Genomic DNA, 22277 nt, shown 5'->3' with positions numbered 1-22277 from the left:
TTCTTAGGTTTGTGTCCAAAGGGCTTTAGAAGAACCACACACAATGATTTATTCCTCCACTCCATCCTCCCCAACCCTCAAATAACCGAATTACATAAATAAAACATTATGTAAAAAGTGCTTTGGTACAATTTATGAGGAGTGAATTTCACAAGAGCTGGCTCATTGTAAAAAAATTCAACTTATCTTTTCCTGATCCTTTTATTCCTTAGAAAGAGAGAAATTTATGTCAGTTTAAAAAAATCTATTACTGTTTCTCATAACCGAATCCATTATTTTTCTCCATGATCCATCAGGTAAAAACAAGAATAATAGATTACTTTGGCAGAGCCTTGAACATAAAAGTCCCCAAGAATCAGATGCAATAAGTTAAATGCATTTTAGTGTGTACTATAATTGAAAATGATAACCTTGCTTTTCCATTTTGAAGTCAGGTTTTAAAGAAAAGTTCATAATTGTTACCTGTTAACTAAAGAACAAATTACATAGTAGTTGAATTTGAACATATGGATGATTTCAGTTCATGCCTATAGAAAATCAAATAGGTTTGTACTCTTAAAGTCTGCCTGCAATGTAGGTCATTTTGTTTCCTTTGGTCACTACAGTAAGATTTTAACCTTTTTTCTGCCAGAGAGTCTTTAGTAGGTCCCTCAAATGTTCTGATTCAAAATGATCAGAAGGTTGTTAACAAAGAACTAAAGCTGGCCCTATGCAGCTATCTACCATTCCACCTCATTCTTCCATCTGTGTATTCTATGATTCAGTGACACTGACTTTCTTGCCATTTCTTACACAAAATACTCCATTTTCCCCATGCTAAGCATTTTCACTGGCTGCACTTCATGCCTGGAACCATCTCCTTCCTTATCTCTGCCTCCTGACTTCTGGGGCTTCTTTCAAATTCCAGATAAAATCTTACCTTCTACAATAAGACTTTCCCAGTATCCCTTAACACTACTGCCTTCTGAGTTCTTATTGGACTGATCAGCCACAGTCAGACACACTATACCTTGACCGTGCTGTCTTTGGTCCTCTTCTAGTACAAAGGACGAACAAAAATCTCCATTTATTCTGTACATATCTTGTTTGCATTTAGTTGTTTGCAAGTTGTCTCCCCCATTAGACTTTGAGGTCCTGGAGGACAGGGATTATCTTTTGACATTGTTTGTATCCTTGGCACTTAGCACAATACCAGCACCTAGTAAGTACTTCATAAGTGTTTATTGACTGACTGACTGCTCTTATCTTACATATTATCCTTGCTCATGGTGATGAGAAACCACAGCATGATCCAGTGAAAAGAATGCTAGATTTCAAGCCTGGGGACCTGAGTGAAGATCCTGACTCTTTTGTTTCTTCAAATGTAAAAATAGTTCCATCGTATGACATCTAAGGGTTCTTCCAGTTCTCTGTGATCTTGTGCTCTTATAGTTGACCTCCATGTGGCTCTACACACTCACTCTGGTGGAAACTCCTGGATGGTCAGCCCTCATTTCCTCCTAGAGAGGAAACCAAGATCATGCTCACAATTTCTTTTCCATTTACTTGGTGTATTTTTCATGGCATCCTGCACTCACAGAGTTCTCAGTGAGAGTATGAGTAAGTGCTGCTAATTGCCAGAGAACGAATAGATTTTAATAAAGAATTTGAATATTGAAGGTCACACCTTAAATGAAAATAGGAACCAAATCAGGTGACTTTCACAGCTATGCCTGGGGGGCGTGGGAATTCTTAACCAAACCAAAGAGTAGAGTAGAGTACAAAAGAGAAAATGTATAACTCTTATGGCATAAGATTAAAAGTTTCTGGGCAAGCAAGAATGAGAAGAGAAGTAGTCAACTAAGAAAAAAAATCTTTACATCATTATCTCTGACAAATGTTTGATTTTTAAGATTTAGGTGCTTAATCAGTATTTGTTAATTGTGTAGTTGAATTTACATAAATAGATAAGAGCAAGTCAACAAGCATTTATTAAGCACCTTCTAAGTATCAGGCACTGCACTAAACCCTGGGGATAAAAAGAAGGGCAAAAGACAGACCCTGCTCTCAAGGAGCTCATAGTCTAATGAGGAAGGACTATGTATGAATGCAAACAACTATGTACAAATAAGATATATACAAGACAAATTAGAAATGATCAATAGAAAGAAGGCACTAAAATTAAGGAGGGCTGGCAAAGACTTCCTGTAGAAAAGTCGAAACCTGAAGAATGCCAGGAAATCCAGGAGGTAGAGATGAGAAAGGAGAGAAGAAGAGAGAATTCCAGGCATAGGGGATATACCACTGAAAATGCCTAAAGTCAGGAGATGGAGTACCTTGGGAAAGGAACAGCAAGGAGGTCAGTGTACTGAATTGTAGAGTAAATGGTGCTAAGGTAAACATAACCTAGGAAGGCAGGAAAGGGCCAGGTTCAAGGGTTTTATAAGTCAAACAAAAGATTTTACATTTGATCAAGGATGTAATAGGAAAACCTGACTTATTACCCAGCGGATGAAGGGTTGAAGGATATAAACAAACAGTTCTCAAGAGAATTGTACATTATTAAAAACCATATGAAAGATTGCTCCAAATCACTAATAAATGTAATAAAACTAAACTAATAAAATGTGAGACCTGTGGTCCCACTTCACAACTACCACATTGGCAAAGATGACCAAAAATGAGAAAGTCCATGTGGGATGGGCTGTGGATTATATATAAATATTCTGTTAATTGATCTGTGAATCAGTCCAACTAATCTGCAAAGCAATTTGTAATTTTGCCCTTTTTAAAAGAAATTATTCGGGCTAATGAATAAAAAGACCTACTTTTTCTTACCAGAAAATAATGGCAAAAGCTACAACATAATTTAGGGCCAAAAGATTAGGAGAGAACTAGAGACAAATAGCACCCTCATTGCCAATTAGTGGTAATTTCATTTTTTTCTTCAAATACAAAAAGTATATTTTTCATGAAAATATAGAACTCCCCAGGAACTCTGGGACATATGAATTCTTTGCCTTGCTTAGATGACCTCTTTTTTCCTAAACTAGTTTGATACCTATTTCTCAAACCTCTTGAGTTACAGTTGTTTCTTATATATACATCAGGGTAGAATAACTCATCAACTTTGCAGTATGATTCTGCACATTAAGAAACTTAAAGTAATGTTGATTATTCTCATATGACACATACTGTAGGTATATAGAAATCTCCCCATTTCCTTTTACAAAATGAGAGAGATTTAAATTCTTTTCCTCAGCAGCTGCTTCATTTTTCTGCATAGCACAAAAAAAAGTGCAATTACTCCCAGTACAATCAAGACATTTAATATGGCTTTACCATCATTGTAGTTACAGAATATTTTAAAAGAGAAGAGGGGGAAAATCTCAAAGCACAGGTCCTGCTGCGCAGCAAAGCAATCATATTCCTTCATAATAACAGCCGGATGAGATTCAGCGATCCAAGGAATAGTGAATAACTGCATTAATCAGCAAACAGGAAAATGCTGCCACAGTTAAGAGACTAAAAATCGACCATCATCTGTTGATTCTTATGATCAGTATTTGAACCAATAAATAGAAATATCTTCAAAATGAGAAGGGGGGAAGAATTTATTTCAGTTTATTTAATCTTGCCAGGCAAGGAGCTGATGGGAGTATTACTTTTGCACTGTCCTGCAGTGTTGTCCAGGCAAGGAAATGCAGATATAATCATTTCTATAGCACATGGTCAAAGTACCACAAAATGGAACCTCTTTCCTCTCAGATTTCAAAACTAAGTTGATTTTGCAGTTGGTGGTTAAGTTGTGTTTCTGGACCAATCATTCTATTTGTTTATTCTTTGATGAATATCCATTGTCTCATCTCTAGGTTCATCTAACAAAATTATTTGCATCCAAGTAAGAGGAAGAATCTGATTCATAATAATAGTCCTCGAGACTCCAGCGCAGTGATTCAAATGTTGGCCGATCTTTGGGTTCTACATTCCAGCACTGTAACATGATGTTGTAGAGTTCCAATGGACAGTTATCTGGTTGAGGAAGTCTATAGTTTTGATCGAGCTTCTGAATTACTTGGATACCTGTCATTCCTGAGAGAGAGAGAGAGAGAGAGAGAGAGTGAGAGTGTGAGAGAGAGAGAAACGTGACCCTAATAGTTGAAAACAGTTTTAAAATTACTTTTTGACACTTTTATTCCATGATGAAATGAATAGAGTTGGCCTTAGAGTCAGGAAGATTAGTGTCCAAGTCCCACATTTAATTCAAACTCTGGACAAATAATCCTCAGTGAATGTGTGTATCACATGATCTTCCTCCTAGACCATAGGAATTAAACCAAACCTTGCCCTTGGTAGTGACTGTTTAAATATATTTTGTTAGCAGAGGTTGAAGGAGCTATAAACTAGCTCATTCATCCAACTTATCAATATCCCATATTATATATTAAGCTTCTATATGCATATCATGTGTATATATAATATGCATATAGTATATACATATACATAGGCAATCCCATACCTCCCCCTTCTAAAGCTTTACAAAGCATCCCATTAATATCTACACAGGTGATCTGCAACAAAAGAGCAAGTTTTTGAATAAATTACTCACCTGGATAAGGCATCTTGCCATAAGTAATGATTTCATAAAGAAGTATTCCAAATGACCACACATCAGACTTAATGCTGAATTTATGGGATCGAATGGCTTCAGGTGCTGTCCATTTCACTGGAAGCTTTATTTCTGGTTTAGATTCATAGATATCTTCATTTTCTACCTGTTAAAACATTGATAGAGCCAACCCAAACTGGAGCATTCCTCTTCCCCCACCCCACCATCTTTGTTTTTCTATAAACTGTCTCGTTCCAAAACTACATGGAAATGGAGTCTGCCTACCTTTTGCCCGGTCGAGAGTTATGTTGGCAAATGTAATATCTGGCATACATTGTTACAAAATTCCATTAGGAGTCACCATCCATGCATTTAGCCAGTGCCAAGTGAGCACCTACTAAGTGCAAGTCAACATGCAAGGCACTAATAAAAGGATCCTGCTGGTACAGTGGGCCACCTGGCAAGACTGACTTCACATCTAGTCTTCAATTAATAGAACAAATGACAGCAAGAATTGTCTGCTGTTTTCTGATTTACTGATGGTATTGAAGGGCCATTGACTTTGATAATTATCACTTAACCACTTTCTAGGACTAGAAAACAGACTCCAAATGATTTAAATGCCTGCGTCCTCTCATTTTGGTTCTAATTAATTTACGTAAAGAGAGCATGATAGATTCATGAGAATTAAAGTGGTTATTTACTTGTAGCCAAACGACTCACACTACAAGTCTATCAACTAGGGAAACATGTTGGAAGTCACAAAATTACACTTCGAGGAAAAATAAGATTATCTAATATGATTTTATCTCTTATTTCTTATTTCAGCCCTGCTGAGACACAGCATCAAGTAATATATCAGAGCTGGAGAACCAGAGAAGACTGACCAAAATGGCATAAACTTAATCAAAGACGGGGTCATTCACTTCAAAGAGAAATGGCATGCACTTGTAAAAAGAAGAGGGGCAGTGCTGCACATAGTAAGTGACCCTGCATTCTTCAACCAAAGATTCAATGACATATGTATCTCCTTCCTGCATGTCCAAGTAAATATAACTGTCTTTGTGTTTACGTATTTATATGCATGTATGTAAAATGAGGGAAAGAGGAAGGAAATTTTAGATGAGAGTATTTAAAAATATCAAAATATCTGAATGGAAAATTAAAAGCTTTAGTCCAATACCCAGTTAGTTTTAAATGTAGGTGTTTAGCATAATTTAATAGCCTAAATATGTGTGTGTGTGTGTTTGTGTGTGTGTGTGTGTGTGTGAGATGAAGTCAAGGGAAGGGGGGAAGCTGTAATGGCATTCAGGGTAGGACTTTTTTACTGTTTTCTCTTTTAGAATGCTAAAGTAATCAAGTGCCTTTAATTACGTCTTGCTAGGGGCTAAGCCCCAGGCCCACACCCTTTTGTTGATTAGGTGTGAAGTCTTCGGGCCCTAAGAAGGTTATATAAACTCAGAAGTTAGCATTCTGTTTGGGGCTGTCACTCACTGGAAGAGTATTGTGTGATTGAGCAGAGGAGACTCTGGGTAGCTGTTGTTAAGGAGCCCCCGGCTTTGAAAAAACCCAGACTTTGGTGCTTCTCTGGTAACTATGTATCGCGGATAGAAAGGCTTGTGTTTATTTGCTTTGTTTATATGATTTCTGTTTGCAATTTCTGTTTGTATTCGCTCTGAAGCTCAGAGTGCTGGCTTTTCCCCCCTGAGCTAAGTGAATGGTATATGTATGTTTAATTAAAGTGAGACTGTTAACCCCTTAAAGTTACTTTCCTTGGAAAGACAGATCAAAGAACCTGTGCTGGCAGCCCTTCTGTGTGCTGGTGTTATTGGCCTTACACAGCCACAACAGCGGCTAACAACATTGTTTTTACAGAAGCCTATCTATATAATCAAGACTTGGAGAGAAATTGTATGTATGAAACGGTAGGCACACTATAGAATATCCAACCTAAAAGTGGGTGGAAAGTGAGAGAACAAGAAAGTGGCCTACTTTAGTAGCTAGCCCAGTTTTTATATTTTTATATTTATAGTTTATTTACATATTTTACCAACTTATTTACATATTTTACCAATATTTTCATAAATTGGCCTATATGCTTCTTCACAAACTATGGTCTATCAAGTCATACTTCCATACTGTCTAAAGTCTATTAAGGTCATGCATACAAACATCCAAAAAAAGTCATCTTTCCCTCAAAAGAGTACCTCTAACCTTCAAACCTCAGCTCACATTGGAAGCAAAATAGCACCTTCTGCCTCCCAATTTACCCTAGATCTCGCTGTTACCCGTTTAATTTGGGGTACACATTTATAAAGGCCAAAGGAAAATCAGAAAAATATTCTTTCATTTCTTTGACTAGATAGTCATCTTCCCAATCTAATTGCCTTGCCTTCAAAAAGTGCCCCTCTCCTCATTGTCTCTTTCCCTCAAACCTATTGTTCTGATGTAAGCTGCCCCTCAGGTCAGGTACCTTCCTAATAAGCAAGGCCATAGGAAGCATAGCATATTATCATATTATTACACTGCTATGTGGCTATGCAAGCTTCTAGCAATTTTGACAGATTGACTTTATACAAATATGCTATCAACAAAAATAACAACAGCTCCCATTTACGTAGCTCTTTAAGATTTGCAAAGTGTTTTCCAAATATTGTTTCTCTTGATCCTCACAACAACCCTATAAGGCAGGTGCCATTATTATCCCTATGTTTGCAGATGGGATAACTTTGACAGAGAAAGGTTAAGTAATTTGCCAAAGGTCATACAGCTAAATACCTGAGATAGGATTTGAACTCAGGTCTTCCTGATCCTAAGTCAAGTACTTTATCTACTGCTCCACCTAGATGTCTCTAAAACTTTACTCTCTAAATAAGCCCTGGTTCTCAAAATTGCTTTTTTGGATGACTCCATCAAGCTGTCATTCTCAGACTGTAGTCTGAGTGTGACTGCAGGCGTGTAAGATCTCTTTATGCGGTCCACAAGCTAGTCTCTTGCAGAACTGAGGTTTATAAAAAAAAGTATACATCCACTTTCATTCTTGGCATAAATTGACTCACTCAAGAATCTAACATGGAATGCTCAACAAAAGCAGTACCAGTTTTCAAAAAATTGATTTTGTTGAACTCATTTTTTCTTGGGCACAGTAGACTGGCATAGTTGCTCTATAGGGTCATTTGTACCTCTTGAAATGGTGCATGGACCAAGAGTTTGAGAAATACTGTTTTAAGGAATGACAGTGAGTCCTTGAATTCCAATGCAAAAAAAAAATTACCAATGTAAAGATCCAACACCCAAATTTACCTTAAAAACTCTTGCAAGTCCAAAGTCTGCCACTTTGTAAACATTGTGTTCACCAACAAGGACATTTCTGGCAGCTAGATCTCTGTGGATGTAGTTCTGGGATTCTAGGTAAGCCATTCCTGAGGCAACTTGGGCTGCCATGTCCAGCTGTTGAGGCAGATGGATTTTGGACCCAGCATCATCTTAACAAGAGAGAAGGGGAGAAAGGTTAGAACAGTATGTCAAATAATTATGCTGTTTCAATAACTTCTGTTTATCTGAATGTCTGCAGTTTCATTAATGGGGATTAATGCTTATAGGATTAATTCATGAATTAGTAAACACAAACCAATTCAGCAACTAAAATCTCAAGAAATGATAACAGGATAAATACCTTAATAAGTTCGAGCATACATTTACTGCCAACTAGTATGACAGTGCTCCTTATGCTTTGTCGTCTACTGTTCTGAAGAATGTATTCCCACCTTCCTTAATAACTTTCAACCCAGGCTCAGAGACTTCCTCTTCCCCTTCACTGCCATCATAATTATAGACTTCGATATTTAAATCAATTGCCATTCTAACTCTGGCCCAATTACCCAGACCACAGACCATGTACTGGAGGAAATTTGAGTCTGGGGCCTCACAGTACTACCTTTTCTGGAGCACTTTTTTAGTACCTAGCTAAGCTTTATTTCACCTCCTCACTGACTGCCTCCTGCATACTCCTCTTCCTCCTCTCCACTCCCCCTCCCCAATCATCTTCCTATCTCCACTTCTGGAAAGTATAAACTAATATCAAATAAATGCTACCAATTTTCTCAAATGATGAGAGTCAACCGATGGCCCCACACATGTATACTATGATGAAGAAGAGATTCACATCCCTGTCTATTAAGATCCTTTTTATCCTTTAAGGATTAATCTAGGTCCCACCTTCTCTCTAATCTTCCTAGTTAGAATCAATCAGTCAACAAGCATGTATTAAGCGTCTTCTGTGTGTCAGGCACTGTGGTAGATGCTAGGAATACAAAGACAAAAAAAAATAAAAACCATCTTTGCTCTCAGGGAATTTATATTTTGTTAGGGGAAACAGCATCCATATACCAGTAGATGTAGAATAAATAAAACATAGTTATATATAAGGTAGTTTTAAAGGGAAAGTATTAGTAGTTGGAGGGAGATAAAGAAAGGCTTTATGTAGAGATGCTTGAGCTCAGTTTGAAGGAAGTGAGAGATTTATGAGACTGATTGAAGAAGGAATACATGCCAGGCATAAGAGATGGCAGGAGATGAAGTACCATGTGTGAGGAAAACAGAAAAGGCCAGTTTTGCTTGATTATAGAGAATGGGAAGGGGAATAATACATAATGATGTTAGAAAGATATGTTGGGGCCAAGTTGTGAAGACCTATAAAATCCAAACAAAAAAGGTTTATATTTTATCCCAGAGGCAATAGGGAGCCACCGGAGTTTATCGAGTAGGAAATTAATATGGTTAGATCTGCACTTAAGGAACATCGCTTAACTTAATGGATTGGAGTAGAGAGAGACAAGACAGGGAAATCAATTAGGAGAAGATTGCAATTATCCAGGCAAGAGATAATAAGGGTTTGAATTAGAGTGGTGACTGTGTGAATAGAGAGAAGGGGGAAATGCAGAAAAATATTGTAGAGGTGGAAATGACAAGATTTGGAAAGTGATGCCATATGTGAATTCAGAGACAATAAAGATAAGATCACAAACCTGAGAGACTGGAAAAACAGTGGTGCCACTGACAGAAAGAAGGAAGTTCAGTAAAGGAGAGGGTTTGAGGAGAAAGATCATAAGCTCTGTTTTGAAAATGTTGAGTTCACTAGGGTATGTTGAGATCGCTAAGAGCAATCCCTCTCTCAAATCTCTCGTGCCTCTCTGTTTGACTCATGCACATAGAATATTCCAGATTTATTATAGTTATTTGTGTACTGTTTTTATCCTTCCTACCAGATTGCTCCTTGAGGATGGAGAATGTCTTGTATCTTATTTCTTCTTGTATCCCTAGTGCCTAGCATTGTGTCTCTTAGGTAACAGGTGCTAAATAAATGTTCGTTGAATGAAATGAGAGTAAATTTAATCTCTCCCCTGCTAGAGGTCAAAGCCCTTAGTTTTACACATGGGGGATAAACTCTAAGGCATCATCTGATTTAAGCTTATCTGTAATTGCCTGGAGTTGTTCAAATATTGACCTTGCCACCATTCTGAGCCACAGAGAAGGCCCTTATTACTTCCTTAGAAATTAGCTATGAAAAGCAAAGGAGCTATCTGAGTTGTTGCATGGGAACCCTGATGTCTCAAGGATATATTCATTCTGTTTCTAGCCCTGGGTGTCTAATGGGTGTATAGATGTTCCTTTTTAAAGCCTGATATGCTTTTTAGTAGGCTGTGTGCTCCCTTAAGGCCCTGAGATGCCTTCAGCATGTGTCATCTCTAATAACAAACACAGCTTCTCCAGCTACCCATTAGTAGGGCCTAAGGACAGAACATAAGTTTTCTTACCAAGGACAGGTTGGCCCAAAGGCATAAGGTATAGTGTGTGACTTTCTGTGACTTTGTTAAATGAAGTTGTTTATCCCCTGAGATGTATTTTAGTTACCAAAAGGTTATTAGATGAGAACATCAGGCTCACAAATAGTTAGAAGATATATTCCTCTTCTCCACTTCTTTTATAAGATTATTTTTAAATCTACAAACCCTTGGGACATGAATAAACAAAATCCAACATGTGCTTGTTCATTCACAGGAGTTTCACTGTGATATGAGGACTCCGTGACTGGCCAAACTATTCCACTGAATGAGAACTATTACAATATAATGAGAAGAGCATTGGATTACAAGTCAGAAGAGCTAGGTTTTAGACATAGCTCTGACACTGACTAGCCATGTGAAGCATGAAGACTTTCCTCCTGTTCCTTCCAATTGCTCTCTCATTAAACTACCTACTCTTAATTTTTACTTTATCCTACACACATACATATGTATGTGTATATATATATATATACATATATATACATATATGTATATATACTCCCTGCCCACAATATGGTTACAGATAAGTAAACTGGGGGGCAAAGAATGGTTGAGAGACTAAACCAAGATCTCAAAGCTAGTCATTCAATGACAGGTTCTAAACTAGAAGCAAAATGTCATCACACAGTGGCTATACTCCTGGGGATGTATCTATCTGTTTTGAGTTAGGCTGGTCCTCTTCCAATAGGCATATAATCTGTCACTAGGTCTGCACTTAAATAGCCTTCCAGAACTTTCATTCCCACTAACATAGCCTTGAGGAACACCAGGTCAGTTCACCACTAGGTAGATAACTAGAACTACAGTGGAAATAGAGCACCCATTACTAAAATTACTTCCATTACAATCCTCCTCCAAGAACATCATCGTGATAAGGTTGAAAGAGGCCTAGGGGAAAAAAGAGGCCTAGAATCAGACTCAGAAGAGCTGGCTCTGACATTTATCAACTGTGAGACCATGGGAAAATCAATTAACCTCTCTGAGCCTCAATTATACCCCTTGTGCAATGAGGACAAGGCCATCTAAATCACAGAGTTGCTGTGAAGAATTCCTTTCTAAACTGAAAAGTACTATATTGTTAGCTATTATTATTACTATTTCATTTATCAATGGGAACTAGCACATTTAAAGAGAAATTACAAAGATTAATGATGTCAAACTCAAATTGAAATGAAGACCACTACACCACATATAAGGATCCCTGTGGGCTCCATGTTGACTTAGAAAGCCATATATTAACATTATCTATACTCTATTGTATTTTTATTTATCTTGTTAAATATGTTCCAAGTACATTTTAATCTAGGTCAGGCTATGTATTTGACACCTCTGATTTAGGCGGTAAAAATAAATTAATAATGCCATGGTGCCTGTCCATCATCACCAAGGCAGAATGATACTGTTCTGACTGACAATCACTTCTACTTTGTGATATTTGATCCAACAAAGAAATAAAGGCTTATTCACTTATTCACTTAGTCCTGAATCAGTGTTAGGAAAATAAAGCTTATGTTAATTCATGTGGAAGTAATCTGTTAATCCCTTTCTCCAATGATAGCTCAGACTAGAGAGACCATCAGTGAGGGAGTCAGACAGTCAGAAGTTTTGGACTTCTGGAAGTCCAAAGAACGTCCAATTCAAAAGAATGCCATAACAAGTGACTTTTGAGACCCATAAATTCATGGGCCAATGGAATCATGGGATTACAGATTCTGAGCTAGAAGATACCTCAAAAACCATCTAGTTCAACCTTCTCATTTTATAGATGAGGAAAATGAAGCTAAGAGAGGTTGAGTGATTTGCCCAGGATCACCAAAGTACCAAGTGAGATTTGAAGCTGGGTCTTTTGACACCTAATCCAGCATACCTTCTACTGTACTATGCTGCTCTCAATGTTTAGAACTTCCCAGATTTACAAACAGCAAAAAAAAAAAAAGAAGGAATCTTTTAAAAGAAAAAAAAATTATCTGCCCTCTGTTCTGAGCTGTGTCCTTGGGAATATCTCTAGGTTTACTTGAGTATCTGCCTGTGAATTTCAAAAGAGAATGGGCTTGGTGGGGAATATGGGCTAGGATTTCTCTTATAGAAAAAGAAATATCTGCTATTCTCTAAAGAATAGTTTTACTAAATTAAGTAACAAGGAGAAAAATAAAACCAAGCTTTTCATATTTATCTTCTATGTTTTGGAGTATAATAAATTGGACATTTGCTACAGATATTGTTTGGGAGGAGGTTGGGTTGAACTCGCAATATGAGAGCAGCAAATACCCTTCCACTGATGCAAATCAGCAATTTATCTTTACCTTCTGGTCTTGGAATGTTACCTGAGGCAACAAGAGGTTAAGTGTTTTGCTGGGCACAGCTAGCCATGTGTCAGAAACACACCTTGAACCCAAATCTCCTGCTTTTCTGCTGTCACATTCCCATTCATCTGCTAGTGGCATTGCTAAAGTTTTTGAATAAATTTCTCCTATTGTGGAAGAATTTATCCCAAGAAACATTAAGCAAAGCTCAGGGACTCTACAATGATGTTTTGATTGAAAAAAAAAGCATATAAATGTTCTCTTACCTATCAGATACAAAAGCTAATTCAGGGAATGGTGGATATGAAAAGATTTTCACTGACAGCTATAATACCTGCAGGAAAATCAGTAATATACATTTTCCTTTCTAGAGACTGCCATAGCCCAGGAATTACCTAAGTAAACCTTAGCACAAGCTCCCATTATAAGAGCCACATATCAAAACTGAAATAATTGTCTATAAATTGGTGACGATTTACATCTGCAGCAGGAAAATATTTTCAATTATGCTCCATTACTCAAGAATGTGTCAGTTTAATAATATTTCTCCTCCTGGGCAACCCAATCAAGTGGCAGATTCATTTTAAGCTAACTTTGTTGAATTAAAAATTCCTTGATTGAGAAACGGTTGTTTCTATTCAGAGTCTCTTCAAGACTTGTCCTGACAGGTGAGTTCCAGATCAGGCTCTGAACCTGGACAAACTAAGCCTTAATTATCCAACTGGGAATGCTAATTGTCCAATAGTCCCTACTAAAGCAAGCACAAGTTGTCATCAGTTTAGAGTCTTCTTCTGAAGCACTGCCTAAAACAAGTGATTTTTATGTCCAAAGGTGCTGCTCTGAGGTCACTCTATTGTGTTGAGTATACTTTGGAGTAGCCCCGAGAGTCCCAGAATAAATTATACCCCAGAATCCATTCCATTTTTGAGAGGACAGGTCAGACTACAAGATAACCACTGAGATTCCTTCCTGTGCTGAGCTTTGGTAAGGACTATATTTGTCCTTTCTTTGTGTCCCTAGCACTTAGCATAATGCCTAGCACATGTCCAAGTTTTTTATCAATATTCCAGAAGGGAATGTTCTCTATTTACTGTGGGATACCTCACTGTTCTATGCCCTAGATCCTCCACAAAATTCTAACTTCTGAGAGTAGAGACTCTATCATTTGCTAGGGGCAGTGTTTCCATGGCACTCATCATTTGGCAGGTATCTGGGTTCTGATTCTGTTCAATTTTGGTAGCTCCATGCAGGGTGGCCAGATGGTTTTTTTGTGTGTTTGTAGTCATTAAGTCAACAACATTTGTTGGGACATATATTATTCTGTAGCAAGCTAACTTCATCACAACCTATATTCTCCTCCTTTAGTTTTGTAGCTTAATCATACTGCTTCCCCAGATCATGCTAATGTCAGAGGAAGGTCCTTTCTCCTTGGAGATTTTGGCTCTGAGGTTTGATAGATGGTCTTTCTTCCTTCCTGAATTCTTTATTGTCCCATGATGGATTTTGAAAAAAAAATGATAAAAAAACTATCTTCTCCAGCTATATGGTGATACTATCAAGTCTTTGGCTATTACAACCTCTAAGTATTCCTATTTTCATGTACTTTATGTAGCTCAGTTTATTATAACATTCATTTGTAATATGTACCAAAGTCAAGCAATGCTTTTAATCCTTTTTAGTATGAAAGTTTGGAGAACGGATGCTAGGAATCAAATAATAGCACAATATCTTCTTTTTTGTTCTGAATTTTAAGACATTTTCTGACAATAGCTGAAGTAGAAAAATTAACAAGCATGCAATATAGTGAACTATAGCCCAAACAAAAAAAAACACAAGAAATTTTACATCTCACTATCAACCAATATTTAATATCCCTTAGCTCCTTTATCTAGTAAATATCAGTTTATGAATTTTAATACTTAGTATGAACATGAAGTGTATTATGGCAGTGGGCTCCTATCCACTCCTATCCAATTCTTCAATGTCCCTTAGTTCCCATTAGTAGTAAATATCAGTTTATAGATTCTAATATTTAGCAATAATGTGCAGTATTTCATGCCTCTGAGCTCCTGTTCTTCAATTTCCCATTACTTTTAAGTACTCTGATGTGTCTATTGTGAACTATTTGGTTTTTTTTAACAGTATAAATATTTTTTCTCCTCCCTTTGAGCACAAAGTACCCATCATCTCACAGAGTAATTGAACCACTCAGTGTTAAGACATCCATTGTCACATATGTGCAGATAGTAAATATCCTTTGGGTTTTAAAAGACCTGCTAAATTGGCATTTATGGCACTACCTAAAACAAGTTCCTTTTTTCTTCCTGCTTTTATAAAGTCTTTAGCTTACTTTGGAGATAGACTTGCAGACTTCCATGTCTCATCAGTTCTGTAATAATATAAATTGGATCCTCTAAAGTGCAAACAGCATAAAGCTGGATAAGCTTGGGATGTCTCAGGTTCTTCATTATCTGTGCCTCCCTCAGGAAGTCCTTCCGATCCATTGAACCTGAAATAAAAAGAAGGGGGGGAAAATCACTTGATGTTATTAAGGGCATTCCTATCTGCACAGCAACCTTGTGGGAATCACCAAGATTGCTTTCTGCCTTTTTGTAAAGTGAGAACAGCAGAGCCACAAATCTTTAGAGTTATCAAAGGAGAGAATCAGTTCAGATGAGGAAACCTAATAACAGGAACGTGTCAGTGCATCAGGGCTATGGTGTTTATAGGTTATGACCCACAGGTGGACAAAGGTTGATTTGAGTCCATATGAAAAAGAGAAGAGGAAAAGAAGACAGGCAGCCTAATTGATAAAATGTGGCACAGGCATACATAAGCACTGTTAAATGTGCAGAAGGGAAAAACACTGAATATTTAATTACTGCAGCAGAAGCTTTTACGTCCAAAGGCAGAGGAAGACTGACGACTGCATCAGAACCATAGATACAGCCACTATCCTTTGCATCCACACTGTGGGAACAGCTGGCTAACAAACCTAAGCAGGATCACTTTTGCTATATTTATTTTCTCAATTTGAAGGAGGCATTGTATTCAAGTCAGGTAGAAGGGATTTTTCAAGTCCGCCACCAAAACATAATTTTGGTATGCAAGCAGCCACAGCAATTTTATACAATGGAGAAGAAACTAACTCAGAATGCTTTCTCCTGAGATACTGATCTTATCATCTTGTTAAAGTTGTCAGAGTGCTAATAACTTGACCAAGTGATAATGGAGACATATCCTAGGCTATCTTAAAGCATAGTCCACAATTAAATTGTGCTTAGATGCCCCCATTGTGACTCTCCATGGAAGAGGACATATGGTTAAAGTCAAATGAAATCAAGGATGGGAAAGGATCCTAACATGAATTTCTTAACACAAGCAAAACCCCTTTTCTTTCCCTCAACAAAGCAAGCATTATTACCCACTTACTGATAAAGAGATGATGGACTCTGAGGGCAGATTGAGACTTTTTTCTTTTTGGACATACCCAATAAGGAAATTTGTTTTGGCTACATTATAAAACTTCCTAATAGTAGTTCTATTTTTTTTCTTACTTTTTAGGGTTGGGTGGGAGGGGAAGAAGATAGGTCTTCCTGAAAATAAAATTAATTTTAATTTTTTTAAACTAAAAAGTAAGCATTATTGTTATTCAATTTGTATTTTCTTTCTTATACCTTATTTTAAATCACAGTCCAACAAGATATGACTGAATAACTTGTAAAACAGGTTAAGTACCAGTGATCATTGACCATTGACCATCAATGACCATGATCATTGGTGTTTGTAAGAATCACTATGGACAGGGCTGATGTAATTTGAGTGAGGTGGTTGATATTTCCATAACAATGTTTTACCAAATGGGTGAATGCTCTCTTTTGAGTCACAATGGCTCAAAATAAAGTTTTTGGGAGGGCACGTTAGCTGTGTTGAAAGATTTAAAGAATTTTCATATGGGGGAAAAGTTAGGTATGTTCTTTTTGGCTCCAAGGGGAAAAATCTAAGCCAATGGGAGAAAGTTATGTTTCAGCTCAATATAAGAAAAAACTTCCTAATGAATTATTATTACATGTGTAAGGTATTTTTTTTACCAAGATAGGAACACTAAAATTAATTTTCAATAAGGAAAGAATACTAGATCCACGAATCAGAAGGAACCTCAGAGGTTATATAATGAATTCCATAGTGGAAGTATAACTCTCCTCCTAGAAGTGGTCATCCAGCCTGTGCTTGGAGACCCAGAGTGATGGGGAATTCACTAGATCATGAGGCAGCCTATTTATTAGGAAGTTACTGCAGAGAGAAAACTTTTTGAATCTATATTGAGGATGCTCAGGTAAGATTTCTTGGAGTTGTACTCCCAAGATATCTGGAATTCATTCCTCATGTATCTTTTTGTCTGTTTTCTCTGGTTCAGAGTCTTTGATAACTGGCATGATGGAGGCATTTTTTTTGTCCTCGGGTTCCTGAGAGCATAGAGGTCCCTGAGCAGGGACTCATTAGTCTTCACGTAGCAATCTATGGTTGGAAGGAATTGAGAGATTGGTCTGAACTCATCAGGTTAGGAAGGATAGCTGCAGATGAGATTTGACCCCAGATTGTTCTAATTAAAATCTCATCAGAGAATATAGTTCTGATGATTTCTTGAAGCCCCAGTTTCTACTGGTCAAGTTACTATTTTCTCAACTATAATAAAGCCAATCTACTGAGATAATGGCTCTGTATCCATTTTCCACCTATTTCTCCATAACCCCTTCTTCCTTTTTTTTTTGATTCTAGTTCCACCATTACTACATCATGTGAAAGTCTAATTTATTAGCATTGCTTACACCTAGAATTTCAAAGAGGCCTACAAATCACAGCTAAGGGTTCTCCTTATCTGATAGTAAGTGTGACTATACTCAGATTGGTCAATAGACAATTAAAAAGCTGGGAGGGATTGCTAACAGGTTGGAAGAAAGAACTGCAATCTATAGAAATCTATTATGCTAGAAAGTTTCATGGAATATAAGAAAATAAAAGTGAATAAAGATAAACACCCAGTCATACATCTTTGTAAAAAAAAATCCTCATCAGAAGTAAGAGAAAGAGAAGTGTGTTTACATAGCTGTTTCTCTGCAAAAAAAAAAAAAAAAGAACTGTAAGATCAATATGTATCAGCAATGGGATATCACAATCAAGAAAATTAATGCAATTGTGGGTATCATTAAGAGAGACATGGCATTCAGCACAAGGGAGATTAAGCTGCTTTTGTACTCTGCCTTGGTTAGATCACATCTGGGATATCATGTTCAATTCTCGAGCCATATTTTAGAAAGAACACTCATAACACCCTGTGGTTCAGCTGTGTGGACGATCCATGCTGTCTCTAATTGTAGAGTTTATTAAAACTAGGAGCAATCCTTTCAGGAAGTCCATCATGCTGTCTGTATTCAGGGAACTTTTAAAAGTAATTGGTGAAGTTCTAAGGACAGGGAGATGGAATCAGCAACATAGGGTTTGAACACCAGTGTGCTAACAACTAGGCAGCCATAGCTAGCTGATACAAGCTGTTAGTTCATGATTCTGCATCTTGGTGGAAAGCAACATTTGCTCTTTGAGGGTTAATGAATCACTTAGTATTGGTGAGATCAATGGGACCCTAATCCATGGAGACATTGATCCATGGAGCTTTCCGTGGTAAGAGCATTACGACTTCTAGTCAAGCAAAAGCAAATGTAAACAACCATCCTATTATATTGCCTGAGGTTAGAATCATGGCCATGGAATCCTAGAAAATTATAATTCCTGCATCAAAATGTTAGTGATAATCAAGATGAGTTAATGACATTGAGAGGATGATTGCTCCTTTTCTTCCTCCAACCTGTGGTTCAGTCTGGCAGAGGCTAACTAGCAATAGAGCTAAAGAGACTCAATATCAACTCATCTAGTAATGCGGCATTAAATTTTCATTTTTGCCCATCAGAGCTACTGCAAGGCTTTATTCCAAGGGTCATCTTTATTGCTTGGTCGTCTGCTAAGCAATAAATAGCTACTGAGATTGATTAATGGTCCAAAGGAAATGAAAGCATTTAACCAATCACCAAAGCTATTTACTGCTATTACACCATAAATCAATAACTATGATTCCTATTGGAGTGAAAACTGTTGCATTTTGTTTGTTTATTTATGTGCTGAATTATAAGAAATATTCTTCTTGGTGTTTTCTAAAACTCTAGACAGTCCTTCCTTTGGGAGCACTTATATAATGATGAGAGAGAGAGAGAGAGAGAGAGAGACAGAGACAGAGAGAGAGACAGAGAGAGAGAGAGGTCTAATAAAAAGAGCACAGGATTCAAAGTAAGCAGCTCTAGGTTTAAATCCTTATTCTGATACTGACTATGTAGCCTTGGATGAGTCACTTAATTTCTATGAGTTCTAGTTTCCAAACCTATAAAATGGGGTTTTATAATAATTGTACTACCTACTTCATGGGATTTTGGGAGAAAGATGCTTTTAAGAGTTAAATGTTAAGCTATTAGTAGAGATAATTGTTGTTCGTCCATCCTTTTGAAGAGGACCACTGACATCATGGGTGATGTCTTGACTTGAACATGGATTGTATTTAAGTGAGGCAGAGTTGCACAAAGACATCAGCCTCACTCTGTCTCCCAGAGTCATCGAAGTCCAGTGGCAAGACAAAAGTCAGTATGACTGGCAATGGCCCAGGATGCAATGGATGACCTTGGCACCTTCAGTGTCTGATCAAGCTCTAAGCTCTCCATATCACCAGATTCATCCACCTTCATGGCTGTTGGAACAAATTGTTCTCATCCAACCATTCCAATGGGGGAAGTCTTCATATGGTTGGGATAGACATCTCCCTTAGTCACCAATGGCTTTGAGGCCTGTTGATTACTCTCAACCTGGTTTAAGCCCATATGCTAAGATGGCTTTGCCAGGGTGAGGTATGGCCACTAGATAATGGATAACTGGGAGGGAACTTGGAAGTCATGTAGTTCAACCTCTTCATTTTACTCAAGGAAACTGAAGCCCATTGAGATAAAGTATTTTGCCAAAGGTAGTAAGTCAGATCCTCTGACTTTTACTATGTACAAAAATACAAACATCTGAAATGTTAGCTGGTTTGGAAGTGATTAATGAAAGGGATTATGATATTTTATTTTGATATCCTTCAGGAACCAAGAGGGAAAAAACTAACAAATAGCCAGCAATAGCTCAGATAAAGTATGTCTTCACAGCCCAGGAACATTTTTTAATACCTTGGAGCAATCAAGTGACTTTGAATCTTACAATGTTCTACCAACTTCATCAAATTAGCTAGCCCTGTTTTGAGTGAATTCCTTTGGGCAGACACTCAGTAATTCTAAGATGTGGCAGTTTTTGTCATCCCCTATAACACGAAGAGCACTTTAGTATCTTCAGTTTTATCAGGATGGGCATTCTATCCCCCAAAACATATCACAACCCTAATATAATTTATATTGTCTTCAAGAATTGCTCTGACTCAAATACATCCTCCTGAAGCCAATCAGGTAATGAACCTCTCCACACCTTGCTAGACTGGTCCACAAACTTACAATCCATCACTGGGCCCAAACTCAAAGGCTTTCCAGCTTTGGCAGAATTTGCCACAATTTGTGCTTTGCTGGCATAACCTTTAAAAACCCAAGATTACCACCAAGTTATGATAGGACATGGACCATAGTGGAATATGTGAGAATTGCCTGTATACATACAACAAACTAGTAATGATGGCATGTTCTAATTCTAACATTCTGAAGGCTGCCTTATGCTCAGTATTTATGGCCTGTATGAATGACTGAGGCCCCCAGAAGGTCTATTCTTGACTATATTTTTTTTATCATACTAACATACAGATACCCAGGGTGTCCCCTGTCTTAATACTACTTTAAGCCATTACAGCTTAATTTAAAAATTTTTAAAGGTATTTAAGTTTTAATAGCTTAAAAATGTTATGATTTTCATGATATTCTATATTTATTTAAAAGATGACTAAAGTTTTATTGTTACTATTCTGTAGAATTTGACTCCATTTGGTACATCATGTATGAAAACCAACACTTCCTAGAAGTACCAGAGAACTCTTTGTACTCCTACCACATCAGGCCATTGCAAGAAGAGCCTTAAAATGATATGCAACTATTAACTATTGGAAGAGGTAGAATTACTTTTAGTATAGAAACACCCTGCTTGGTCTCTTATACAATTGCCATCAAAAGAAATTGCCCCCCAGGCTGATTTCTAATCACTTTCATTTTTTCTTTAAATAGGCAAAGCAAGATAGAAAAAAGAAAGGAATTTCTGGTATTTCCAAACAAGAAAATTACTTGAAAAGCCCACTGTAGCCTCCTGGCTGCCTTCTCTCTACCACTCGAAGCACATAAATTTGGTTAAGGAGTCATTCTTTATATACTTTAAAGGTTCTACTTTCTCAAATATCAACAATTTTTTTTATTATTAGAACCTAGAAAAAAGAGCCATTGAGAAGCTAAGTCTTAGCATCTCAAAAGAGATAAGTATTTTATTTTTAAAGTCTCGAATCCTTATATAGTCTTCTAACTGCAAGAGAATGCCCTTATCTTTGTGTTCTGAAGCTTTTGATCTCAAGATAGTACTCTGTGATCTATATGTTTTCAGTGTTTGATTCTCCACTACTAGAAGGCAGAAAGTATGGCTTTGTAGTCAGCTTAGAACCATGTACATACAGTACTGATATACTCTGTAAGGCCCTCAAAGAGTAATGATGGCAATCAACGTCTATCACTTAAATTATCATGGCATCATACCTGGTTTTAATGTTTTGACTGCTACTGGAGTAGTATTATTCCATAAGCCTTCCCACACCTCACCAAACTGGCCAGATCCTAATATTTTCAGAAGTTGCAGAGAGTTTCGATCTATTTCCCACTGGTCCACAGTCTTATATGACAAATCAAAAGTAGTTGGCACTTCTTTCTGTTATAAAGAATATATGAAAGAAAAAATTTCACATTATTTCACCGATTAACACATACTGTTAAGAAATGGAGAGATAGTCATGAGGTAGAATTACAGAGAGTTCATTTCAAGCATGATGGATGGTGCGAACAAAAGTAGAGAGAAAGGAGAGGACAGGATAAGGGCAGGCAATGGAATTCAGGATAGTTTGGTTGGGATACGGATTACATAAATGGTAGTAACATGAGAAAACACTGAGATCATTTAGGTTCGAGCTAGAGTATAGAGGGTCTTGCACACTGGTATAGGAGTTTATACGTTATTCAGGAGGTAATGGAGAAGAATACAGTCTTTAAGTAGAGGAAGTCATATGAACAGAATGTTGCTTCAGAAAAAATGATTCCAGCAGTGATGTGGACATTTCTGGAGAGGAGATGGATTGGAGGCAGGAAGAGGTCTACTAATACAGTCTAAGTAATATGAACTAGGGTGGTTACAGTGTGAGGGAATAGATGTGAGAAATATTAAGGGGGTACAATCACAGGACTTGATAACGACAAATGTGAAAAATGAGAGAGA

The 22277-nt window shown here is 37.2% G+C and overlaps 1 protein-coding gene across 1 annotated transcript in view; it reads right to left on the bottom strand.

The window, feature by feature from the left end:
- Positions 1-3286: 3286 nt before the first annotated feature.
- FRK (fyn related Src family tyrosine kinase) overlaps positions 3287-22277 on the bottom strand; it is a 122946-nt gene continuing 103955 nt past the window's right edge. The window contains exons 4-8 of the mRNA XM_036769219.1: positions 21548-21716; positions 15088-15246; positions 7892-8073; positions 4589-4754; positions 3287-4071 (exon numbers count right to left, since the gene is read on the bottom strand). Coding sequence (XP_036625114.1) covers positions 3854-4071; positions 4589-4754; positions 7892-8073; positions 15088-15246; positions 21548-21716 — 894 coding nt within the window. The 3' untranslated portion in view covers positions 3287-3853. The remainder of the gene's footprint in view (positions 4072-4588; positions 4755-7891; positions 8074-15087; positions 15247-21547; positions 21717-22277) is intronic.

The sequence above is a fragment of the Trichosurus vulpecula genome, chromosome 7 (genome assembly GCF_011100635.1).
Source record: "Trichosurus vulpecula isolate mTriVul1 chromosome 7, mTriVul1.pri, whole genome shotgun sequence".
In the NCBI taxonomy this organism is placed as follows: Eukaryota; Metazoa; Chordata; class Mammalia; order Diprotodontia; family Phalangeridae; genus Trichosurus; species Trichosurus vulpecula.
The sequence above is the reverse complement of the archived record's forward strand: the minus strand, read 5'-3'. Positions and strand labels throughout refer to the sequence as shown.